The sequence below is a fragment of the Talpa occidentalis genome, unplaced genomic scaffold (genome assembly GCF_014898055.3).
Source record: "Talpa occidentalis isolate TD23 unplaced genomic scaffold, MPIMG_talOcc4v2.1 talOcc4.2, whole genome shotgun sequence".
Classification (NCBI taxonomy): Eukaryota; Metazoa; Chordata; class Mammalia; order Eulipotyphla; family Talpidae; genus Talpa; species Talpa occidentalis.
This window is the reverse complement of record NW_023602073.1, coordinates 57,007,822-57,019,839: the sequence shown is the minus strand read 5'-3', so window position 1 is coordinate 57,019,839 and position 12,018 is coordinate 57,007,822. Positions and strand designations below refer to the sequence as shown.

The following is a 12,018-nucleotide window of genomic DNA, read 5'->3' as shown; positions in this document are numbered from 1 at the left end:
GCTGAGGGGAGCAGCGGGAGAGATAGGAGAGGTCTGCTGCACCATGTGGGTAGCTCCCTGGCTGGCCCGGGATTGAATTCGTGCTGCAGTGGCTGCAGATAGCTTCACAGTGCTGTGAAGCTATTAACCCCTTGCACCACCAGAGAGGCCCAGAGGAGCACAAATATTTTCTCCCAATCTGTGAGGTATCTCTTCATCTTGGTTATTGTCTCTTGTTGTACAGAAGCTTTTTAGTTTGATGTAGTCCTAACTGTATATCTTTTCCTTTATTTTCTTTGTTTTGGGGGATGAGTCTTTAAAGATGTTTCTGAGATGTATGTCATGGAGTGTTTTGCCTATGTTTTCTTCTATATATTGTATGGTTTCAAACCTTACATTCAGGTCTTTTATCCATTTTTGAGTTGATCTTTGTGTATGGTGTGAGGTTAGTAGTCAAGTTTCATTCTTTTGCAAGTAGCAGTACAGTCTTCCCAGCACCATTTATTTATGAGACCATCCTTGTTCCAGTGCATATTCTTTGCTCCTTTGTTATAGATTAGCTGTCCATATATGTCCATACATATTAGTTGTCCATATATGTATGGCTTTATGTCTGGGATTTTAGTTTGGTTCCATTGGTCTGTGTGTCTGTTTTTATTCCAGTACCATCCTGTTTTAATTATTGTGACTTTGTAGTACAGTTTGAAGTCTGGGAGTGTAGTACCTCCATTTTTCCTTTTTCTAGTCAGCACTTTGGCTATTTCAGGTTTTTTGTAGTTCCATATGAATTTTGTCAATATTTGTTGTATTTCTTTTAAGAATGCCATTGAGGTTTTTTTGGAATTGCATTGAATCTGCAAATTGCATTTGGTAGAGTAGTCATTCTGATAATGTTAATTCTGCCCATCCATGAGCAGGGAATGTCTTTCCATTTCTTTGGATCTTCTATTTCTTTTATCAATGTTTTATAGTTTTCTTTGTGTAGGCTTTTCACTTCCTTTGTGAGATATATCCCAGGTATTTAATTTTTTTGGTACAGTTGTGAATGAGATGGTTTTCTTGATTTGTTCTTCAGATATGTTGTTTGTATGTAGAAAGGCTACTGAAGTAAATCACTAATTCTAATCAACCTTCATGATCGCTTGGGGGATATAGAATTAAGCCCCACCCCTTGGGAAGGGAAAGTATCTACATATATTATTGGGAATTTTTCTGTAAGGCAATTTGATTCTTCTTTACTGTGTATTTAACCATTTATTTATATTACTGTGGACTCGTGTATTTATTTTGTACTTTGAGTTATAGCCCAATATTCTTGTTTTTGTTTCCCAAATTATTCTAGCTTTGGCCAGAGGGAACTCTTTCTGGTGGCTCCTATATCCCTGTGCCCTTGTCCTTTTGTTTTTTAGTACCTCATTGCTTTCTGCCACTAGAAGATGTTGCCTCTCATATTTTCCATCCCTTAGCCTGAGAATCAGCCATTAACCCTAGGAGCCCTTACTCATTTTATTGAAGGATGTTAGGAACCACTGGACATTGGGTATGTTCATTTCTACCGGAATGTCTTTACTTCTAGGCCCTCTCTGCAGACAGTACTGGGTAATATCGTGTGCATACTAACCCTTGTATACGTTACTTCATCTACATGTATTAACATAAACATGAGTTTCTATTGATGTCTTTGACTTTAATCTTAGCTCAGGGTTCATTCTAGATTGCCTGCCTTTCTTGCTTATCTGAAATATCCTTTGGCAGTGAGACCTTGTTCCCACCATTCACTGTCCATTTATTTATTTGTTCAACCCCTCTATACCTTTGCCTGTGCTGTCCATGTATTATAACCCACAAGAAAAATTTTACCACTTGGAATATTGTGGTGATTTTTAACAGTTCTGTTTTAATGGACAAATCATGGGTGCTTGTTGTGTTTATTATCTTGTGATTTGACCTGTAATACTAGCTTTTAGGTATATACATGTTTTAATATCCATACAGTAACCTGAGATCTCTTGGTATGTCATCATGATTCATTACAATTATGTACTTGGACTCAAGTAAAATATTTTCTTATACTCTGTTTCATGATAGTCTACATATAAATAAAACCACAGCTACATTCTCTCTTTAGTAATTATACTCTTGTGCAAAAGGAAGTTTATCCTTATTAAAGGCTTTGCCATATGTAAAGGGAAATAGTTGAATGAAATATTTATAGTATCTTCTAGCTTGAAAGTTATGGCTCAAGAGCTTCTAAAAGAAGATCACCTGAAAGCCAGACAGTCTAATAAATTTTTCCAGTTGCTTACTAAGTCTTGACTTTATGAGCTTGGCCCTTGGTTCTAGTTTCCTAGCTACTTTTTTGTAGGCCATCTTATTCGCCCATTCTTAGGGTGCCAAAGATCATGTTTATTGCCTAGGAAATAAGATCAACTTAACTAAGCTTTAGTTCCCTGGTACTTACTTATGTTCCAATGATCCTATTGGGGAGAAGCACACATGAGTTTAGAAGCTATACTATGAGTTGAGAGTTCTCAGTTGTCATCTAGGTCAGCTTTGAAAGTCTGACTTTGGGCCCATTACTTCCTCCCCACCTCAGAACATTTACCTAGAAAGTGAAGCAGGGTTCCATGGCATGACTCCAAAGATTCCTTACAGCTATGATTTTATCACAGATAGTAAGATATCTGGCTTGCAATTCAGATCTATGTAATCAAGACATTCTGGCAACAGTTGCAAATGATCAATCTTTGTGAAACAAACTTAGCAGGGCCTTCAGCCTTTTCTGTTTTATTAAACACACATGTGCAATGTGCATGTGTGCGCACGCACACACACAGTGCACAAGAGTAATACATTTTGGAGTATGTGGTCTAGTGGGTAGTATTTAGATAGCTCAGATTGTATCAAAGGATACTTTGTTCATAGTGACCCATCATGGTGATACCTTTGGAGGAACAGAACTGGAGTGGTTATTATTGGTGTTTTTGAATCAGTGGCTTCTTAAATGATCTTCCTTTTATAGCTACTGTGTAAGATTTATGAACAATACAGAAATTAGCCAAGGTAAAGAGAGTATGGTAACTAAAGTATGATAAATCCAGTGAATTATGTTAAAGAAGCTTTAGTTCTGAAAGCTGGGGACTGGGAGGATGTATTCTTTTATGTTGACAGTAGTCTTCAAAAGACTGTCCTTTCTCATAAGCATTAAGCTTCCTGAGCTAAGAGAATGAAGCATATGTCCTGTAGCTGAATATCCTAAATATATCATTTACTTAAAAAAGAACTATGGAGGGGGCCTCCCCAGTGGCGCAGCGGTTGAGCACTGGGTTGCGAAGCTGCCCGCGGCCTCTGCGGTGCCGGTTCGATCCCCAGCTGCTCCCCGGCCACCGGAGGAGGGTCCCACATGGCGCGCAGACCCCTCCTGCCTCCCGCTGCTCCCCTCAGCAGTGTACGTCGGTCCTTCTGCCTGTTCTGCTCCCCGCTCTGGCTCTGGTGAACAAACAAATAAAAAAATAAACATGCCTCTTTAAAAAATAAATAAATAAATAAATAAATAAATAAATAAATAAATAAATAAATAAAAGAACTATGGAAAGCAGGTTGCTACAACTACAAGAAGCAGTATTGGGAAAACAGTGAAGTAATGTTGCCCTTGGTTGGAAAGCTAGGGTAGGAGGGCATGGAATAAGCCTCCCTCAGGCTGCCAGCCACTGAATTGTTCTTTAAGGCCCATATCATATTGGTTTACTAGATTGACTTAGAATCTTGAATGAAAGTCTTCTGACCACTGTTTCTGATATGGTCCCAGATTTCTAAGTGAAGCTGAATGTTGCGTATCTTGGCTTACACATTAAATGAATAGGCTGAACTTTTATGATACTAGTTTACTTGAGGATTCACATTTGCTTTAACGATAAGAGTGTCTGGAAAGGATGCCAATTCCTGTGAGTCACGCTAATGTTGCTAAGTAGCTTTAACTTCCTCTCCTCAAGAGGTGAAAAGAATTGCTGATTTCGGAAGTGAACAGCAGATGTCACTGTATCTCCACTTACTAGAGTTCTAGCTCATAACTGTGAATCTTAACATCTCCCAAGCCACTGAACTTAAACTGAGTATTTATGGCTGTATGACTCTGTAAGCCTTAGACTCCCAACCCAACTTGAAAAGCCCAAGATGGTTTTCCGCATCTTTTTTCACTATCCTTTTTAGTCTGTTTGGTATAGATTTATATATTGCTAGTATCTATATTTCCATGCAGCTGACTGGTGACATTTTTCCAGTCAGCCTTTCAGCTATTATTTGTTTTCAGCAGGGTCAAAACACAAGAGCTTCTAGGCCTTTTTTTCTGCTGTTTAACTTTTGAAAACTTTCCGGTAGGAAGAAGCCATTGCTCTCTGAATTGAGGTGCTAATCCTCAAAGGAAATCACCACTTTCTTGTTCTATTTGAATTCGTAGCTTTAGCAGTTGAGGAAATAAAGAACTGAATTATGACCAAAAGACCTCTTCTGCATCTTTCAAAACAAGTCTGTTATGGTTTATTGTAGATAATAGGGTTTCCCTGTATGACAGAAAGGTAACAACTTTTCACTGGTGTCATATTGGATCATTTTTAAAAGTCTGAAGTGTACTAAATCTTTGGTAGCTTTTGATCATATAGATCATGAAAATAGCCAGGATGACATCTGTCCTAACTGGTCAGGGTTAGTGCTGGCTTATACCTGTGTCCTGGTGTGATTATTAATCACCCCCTTTTTTACTCCTAGTTTGTTAGGCTGCACAATATATAGTCACTCTAAATTGCCAAAAAAAGGGTGAGGGGTGGCTGATAAGTTGCAAGTCTAGTAATTACTAATATTTTTTTTGTCACACAAACTATGCCTGCCCTGAGTTTTTGGAGTTAAATAAATAACATACGTGTAAAATAAAACAAAAATCAAAAAGAGCTTATAATTTTGGGGAAATAACCTTTAGGTTTCTGTTGCTAATCATTTTCTGAAGTAATGATTTCCAACTGTGGCCGTGCATCTTCATATATTAACTACATCAGCATTGACTTGTGACCTTTTTACTAATAGTTTTATGGATCTCACCACAGACCTTTAACTAAATGTGTACTAGTTTGAACTAACATTACAAGAAATAGAGACCTGCATGCATTTCAAATGTGTACTAGATTACGTTGTCACAACCTATTAAAACTAGTATTTAGATGAACATTTCTACTTATGGTTGGGTAGTGTGTTTGGAGTTCTGGGTGGTGACTGCCTTAGGCCTTGAGGGTGTGCCTGACACTGACTTGCATTGCCTTTTTTGTTTCAGATGTCATCTGGGTGATTCTCAGTGTGGAGGTGGGTGGACTTTTAGGAGTAACGCAGCAGCTGTCATCCTTTGAAACGGAGTTCAACACACAGCCACATCGCAAGGTAGAAGGAAACTTCAACCCGTTTGCCTCTCCCCAAAAGAACCGACAATCAGATGAAAACAACTTAAAAGACCCTGGGGGTTCCGAGTTCGACTCGATCAGCAAAAATACATGGGCTCCTGCTCCTGACCAAACCGAGCAAGATGAGAATAGACTCTCACAGAACTCTGTAAATCTGTCCCCCAGCAGTCACGCAAACAACTTATCAGTAGTGACTTACAGTAAGGTAGGTGCCCTCGGAGAAGAGGAGAAGGGGTAGGTGGTGGGCCTTGGGATTTGTGATACCCCTTATGGCAAACCTAGAAGCCTAGAATGTTCTTTAAAACTGCTTAGCTTTCCTGCCAACAGCAACAACACAAAAACCTACCCCTTCTCCCCTCCCCCCTCCCCCAATCTTTGTGTCCTGTGGATATTACTTCATCCACATTTATAATTTACTACTGTCTCTCTGCTCTGGTTTGGGTGTTGAAAGAACAAAATATTCTTTACCTTTAATATTTAAAGTCAAAATATCACCAGCCATGCTTCCAGGGTAAATGTATACTAAGCTTAGAGCAACAGCAATACACCTTTGGAATTTGTTTCTACTTTTGTTTTGTTTTGGGTGGGGTTTTTTGTTTGTTTTTCTGAGGAAAAAGACAAGCTCAGTGTTCATGGGCTTTCACTTTATTTAGCTTGTGTGCATGTTTTCTTGTGGATGTCTTTTCAGTCTGTTGTGGCCCAACTTACTACTCACCTGCAACCCACAGTGGCCCAAGTGATATTTTGACTTTTCTCAGGTAGGGAATAAGTGAGAGAATTGTTTGTTTAGATAAGCATGATTTTAAATATTCTGATTGTTCTGAGACACTCTTACTAGGTGCTTGATCTCTTGATCTGTTTCTCTCTGTGCTGGCTAACTAAACAGCATCTTTCTAACTCTGCTAAGGTGCTGATGGCTCTGTGTGGTTGGTGTTGGTTGTCTGAATATAGTCCTGATGCTGAGAGCTCACTGTTGTAAGGTGGTTCATGTGGCAGGGACCTGTGAGCATTCCCATGCATTAATAATGTGTATTAGCCCAGCATTCCCCCAAACAATCATGTACCTGATGATTGTGTCCTTGCTTTGTGTTGGCTTTTCCCCTCAAAAGTTTAAAAATAAAGTTCACACTTATTTGAGGGATATAAGTTGCTTTGATGTAAGAATGCTTTTTTTCTGATCAGTGCTTTATATGTGGTCTAGATCAAGAGGTAGATTAAGAATCCTGGTGATGTGAATCGTTTTTCTCCACATAGTCACTAGTGAGAGGGCGTACATGCAGTAGTATTGTAACAAGTTTGATTACTGCTTGGTCACTTTAGAGACTCTCTGAACCTATTCAGGTGAACAGAATGTAAGAGCAGTAAATTGGCAAGGTAGTAAGTTGCCCGTATTTGAGGAAAAACTTCACATCTTAACAGTCTAATAAAAGTTTCATACAGGTTTCTACAGCTCCAGATTTTTCTTCATTAAATTTAAACCTCCAGAGTATGACTGCTCGGGGGGGAGGGGAGGGTAAGTGAGCCAGGTCCTAGACTTAGCTACCTATTAAAATGGGAACTTGGAGCAGTTGAGCTTAATGGGATGATGAGAGTTAGAGAAGACAAAGCCAGTTGCTCTAGTGCTTTCTCCAGTGGAAGCCCCTCCATCCTGCTGAGCCAGTTGGCACATCCATCACTTAGGAGTCTTAGGAGAGGGCTGGTGTTCCTGGCCAGAACACTGCACTCATCTTTCTAAAATTGTAAGCCTGTTAGCTGTTTTCTGCTCCTTTAGAATGTTAAGGACTGATGGCCTGACCGGGGGTGGAGGGGGAGGGTGTCAGAATGATACCATGACGGGGTGGGTGGGTTGGTTGGTTGGTTGCTTGTTTTAAAGATTGGCTTATGGTGAGGCTAGTAAAGTATTTTTTTAAGTGGATGAACTCATGGTGTGTTACTTAATATTTTTCATGAACTGTAGGATCATTTAGAAGTAGCATCACAAGAACCACAGAGAAAAGGTTTCTTTGGAGATGATATCTAAGGAAACTGTTGACTATAATGCAGTGAGATGTGGAACTGAGGATCGCAAAGAGAAGTTGGAGCCTCTCTTTTTTTCTCTAAGCAGAATCTTATTCAGAAAGCACTTATGTGAGTGCTTCCATTCAGCAAGATCTCTGAGAGCATTTCTGGCTAAGGTTGAGTCAGCTCTACCTTTTAGGGTTCCTTAGGAATAGGGTTAGAGTGTAGACAGTCATCAGTAAATATTAAATATACCTGTTAGAAAACATGAAGTGCATAACTTGTGTATAATGACTGGGGAGTTGAGAGATAGAGAAGGCAGTTGACAGAAAAGGCTTTTCAAAGAATGGGCCCAATTTTAAAGACAGGAAGGAGCGTGATATGAGTACAGTTTAAGTGCTGAGGGTAGAATGAGTACGGGACAAGTCAAGAGATGTGGGTGGTGGGCAGTGGGCCGTGGATTCGGTTGGTTGCAGTGTGTTCCTTTGAGGAGCAGAGGATGAAATAATTCCAAATGACTTTGAAAAGAATTGGGACTGTACTTGAACATGTATCTTAAAGAAGAAATATATAACTACTTCACGTATATCATTTCACAGCCAGTGAAAAACAGAGCTGGAGTTCAAATCCAGGTACCATGTTACTGAGAGACATTTCTTAGTAGCAGAACCCGGGCTTTCTTTAGGTCCTCCTATTGGACTAGAGGCTGTGTTGCGAGTGGAGAGCATTAACTGAGTTGATGACCAGTAGCATCAAATATTAAGATAAATGACTGTATAAACTGAGGATTGTCAGTGACATCTTCTTTCTAACAAGTTCCCTATTGAGTTTTTAATAACTTCTTTTCCTGCTTGATAAAATTAAAACTACTTTTATAATAACCAGAGCATTTTAAATAAGTAACACCCTTTCCTTTATGAATGAATGGAAAGGATGAAGGACACCCCTGGGGCTTTAGAGTTGGGGCAAGTGTTTTCACTTCACCCCAGATGCCATCTTTATTGGGTAGGTAGGAGGAGTGCCTGATGTCCTTGTGTCAGGGATCACTGAGTTGGCAGTAGATTTGATTTACTTTAAAGAAATCCTCTGCCTGCCATCAAGGCTGCGAAAGAACATGATGCTCTTAGAAGACCATGTCACAGTTTTAGTAGGCACATAGTTTCCTGCTGTCTTCATAGTTACAGTTTAACTTGCTATGGTTGGTAGGATGAAATGAAAAGATTGCTTCGTGCACCTGCCCTATTAGGCTAAGTGGACATGTCAACATAATGGCACATCTGTCAGTGCCAGGAACGGGACATCCCTGGAACCCTCCCCAGCTGTCCATGAATACCATCAGTTCTCTGGACCCAGTGCTCTATGCCCAGAGAAAGCTCTGGATTGGAAGGCCTGCTCCAGCCACATCATACAGCCCACGAGACCTGACACCACCCTGGGTGAGAACCATCAGAGGGAGCCAGTAAGTCTTATGCTGACCTGCTACAAAAATTCATAAATCTGATTCCTTGATTTTGTTAGAAATTGGCTTCATTGGCAGTTCAGTTATGCCGCTGTGTCCCAGGTGAACCATCAGATCACGTACTGGTGAAGGTTACATGCTGTTTTAATGAGCCCCTTTTGTGTGATTAGCTCAAGAGCCTCTGAGAACAGTCACAGTAGGAGAGATGCTCACTCTGTTGACTCAAAGCTAGTTTTGCCATGAAATCTAGCTCTCCAACTCATCTCTGGAGGTCAGGATAGCACTTGTTTGGACAGTGTGAGATTAGTGAAAAACAGTTTACAGAGGTGTGGAAGGAGAAAGTAAGTGCTGTTAAAATTAAAATGTCAGTAATTGTTTTAGCCTTGAAGTGTTTTCTGGAAGGACTTACAGAGAAGTAGGACCTGTTAAATCATCTGATTCAGGACAGCTGGGAATGAGAATATGGCTGGCGAAATCTAAGCAGCGTTCTTCAGTACAGCCAAGCGCTTTGCGTCCTTTCTCCAAAAGAGTGATAATTTACCCTGGGAGAGCTGAAAAAACAAATACATTTATTTTTTTGCTTGAACTATAGCTCTTATTTTGTGTTTGTTCTTTAAACAAAAAAATGTTTGGAGCTGGTATATGTCATATAGTCCTCCCTTAAACTGAATTACAGTCTGAGCCACTATTATTACTTCCACCAGGCGCTGGTTCAGAAGAAGCAGCTTGTTATTATCTTTGTGGGGAGGTTCATCGCACTCCTCCAGCATCAGCCACTGCCAAGTGCCATCTGCCCTGCCTGCCCACATCCCCACCTGCTCCTCTTCCTCTCTCTCTGATGGCTACCCTTGAATACCTTTTGGATCTGGAGTTAGCAAGAATCATTCTGCTTTTATTGTATCACAAGTCAGTTCTCTTCTAACCTGCTGTCTGTGTTGACTAAATCATAAAAGAGTTGTTTTTCTTCTATTTAGGAGCTGGTTTCGAAAAGGTTGCTGCTAGAGATTTGGAAAAGGCAAATCTTTTTGCCCTGTGGGCCTGAGGGCACAATGACTTAGGATCTGTTAACCATTTTGAAGTAGCCAGTCAGTTCAACATAATAATAAGGGATAGGTTGGAAGGGAGTTAGTGGAATTGGGCCTCACATTTGCCCACTTCAGAGGGCACTGGATTTGACCAGAAGGCAGTGGTGGTGTCCTTAGCTGGAGTTATGGTTGTATGAGGCAATAGAGGGCCTTGTAACCCTCTCTGCTGCCCTGAAACCTGAGTCTTTATTTTCAGGTGTAGACCCTTTCCACGAAAGATTTAAGGTGATTCAAAGAGAGGCTGGAAGGAAAGCTTAAGTCCCTTGATTTTTTTTTTTAAAGATTTATTTATTTGTTTGTTTGTTTGTTTGTTTGTTTGTTTATACATACATACAAGCACTGGGTACAGTCAGAAGCGCGGGAGGGTGAGAGAATTCACCAGAGCCAGAGCGGGGAGCAGAGCAGGCAGAAGGACCGAAGTACACTGCTGAGGGGAGCAGCAGGCGGCAGGAGAGGTCTGCGCGCCATGCGGGACTCTCCTCTGGTGGCCGGGGAGCAGCCGGGGATGGAACCGGCGCTGCAGAGGCTGCGGGCAGTTTCGCAACCCTGTGCTCAACCACTACACCACCAGGGAGGCCCAAGTCCCTTGATATTTTATTGAATTCAGGTTCTCATCCAGCAGGGGACAGGAAGCAAAAGCATGCTACTCCCAAGGTAGAAGCTAGTGAAAATGGAGTAATAAAAGCTATAAAACTTATATTTATTGACAGCACTTACAGCAAGGCACTATGCTGAGGACTTTTAAATTTTAATTTCTATCATAAGTCATCAATATACCTAGTTAAAGGAGTCAAATATTTCTACAAAGTTTATTACCAAAGTCCAGTTGCCTCCCTGCCCTCCAGCCTGCAGTATTTGTTCCCCAGAGACATTGATGTGCATTACTTCGTTTAGTCCACTCAGCATACCACTTCTGCTTTTACAGTTGCTGGGACTTGAGTTACCCAGGTTCCCTGACTTGCCCCTAGGTCATGCAGCTAGGTTGTGAACAAAAGCAGCTCTTTGACTCTCATGCCTGGTGTACTACATTGCTTTCCAATTACAAATAATGTTCAGGTACACGTTTTTATCAACTGAGCTAACAGCTGTGGCCTAGGGCGAGCATGTTTTCTATAGTGTACATCTAAGGTTCAGATGAGCATCACGCTAATTATTGATCAAATAATTATGTGACTTCTCTGCTCTCCACAAGCTACTATGGAAGTTTGCCTAGTTTATTTTAAGGAACAGAATGAGGAAGGAGGAAAGTAGAGGGAGAGTGAGAGGAAACCAGATTGTGGAGAGTGTTGTGGTCCCTGTAGAGCTTTGACTTTTGCTCTGAGTGACACAGAGAATCATTAAAGGATCTTGAGCAGAGAGAGGTGTGAGTCTGACTTCATGTTAAAGGATTGCAGGCTCTCATGTGACGAATAAAAGGCAAGGATAGAAGTCGGGCACCAATGGAGACGTCGGTGCAGTAACAGAAGAAAGGAGGTGATCTGGGCGAGAGTGGTGGGAGTGAAGTTTGGAAGAGGATGTAAAAGAAAATAAAGGATAACACCAAGGTTTTTGGCCTGAGCAACTAGAAGGCTTAAAATACCATTAATAGAGAGGGAACGGCTATAGTAGAGGTGGGGAGATATCAGGAGTTCTGTTTCTAGGCACATTGGAGACTTTTGTAAGCATCCAAGTGAGAGATGTCCAGTAGACCGTTGTACATCCAGGTTGAATGTAGAATTTAGGAGAGACATCTGGGTGGAGATAGACAGTTGGGAATTGTGTGATATGGATAATCTGTGAGACTGGTTACACTGATGTGTAGAGCAAGGTTTCTCAGCCACCTGACTAAGACTGTAGACATTTAGGCCAGATAAGTCTTTTGGGGAGGGTGGGGGGAGTATCTTGTGCTTTATAAGATGTCTAACAGTCTTTGCCTGCTGGATGTCAGAAGTACCTCCCCAATCCTGACTGTAATAACTAAAAGTATTGGGTTGTTGGAAAAGTCATGACACATTATTTTCTGTTTTTCAAAGAAACAGCACTCTTGTCACTTTTGTACCTATACTTGTATTTA

At 40.8% G+C, this 12,018-nt stretch overlaps 1 protein-coding gene across 5 annotated transcripts in view; it reads left to right on the top strand.

Annotated features, from left to right (window-relative positions):
* ILRUN (inflammation and lipid regulator with UBA-like and NBR1-like domains) overlaps positions 1–12,018 on the top strand; it is a 93,402-nt gene that overhangs the window by 70,112 nt on the left and 11,272 nt on the right. For 3 of the 5 annotated variants that reach the window (XM_054698734.1, XM_037519549.1, XM_054698733.1), the window contains one exon: positions 5,300–5,628. In XM_054698734.1, the coding sequence (XP_054554709.1) occupies positions 5,300–5,628 (329 nt within the window). Of the gene's footprint in view, positions 1–5,299; positions 5,629–8,667; positions 8,881–12,018 lie in introns of all 5 variants that reach the window. The other 2 variants (XM_054698732.1, XM_037519548.2) reach the window with 1 other exon arrangement.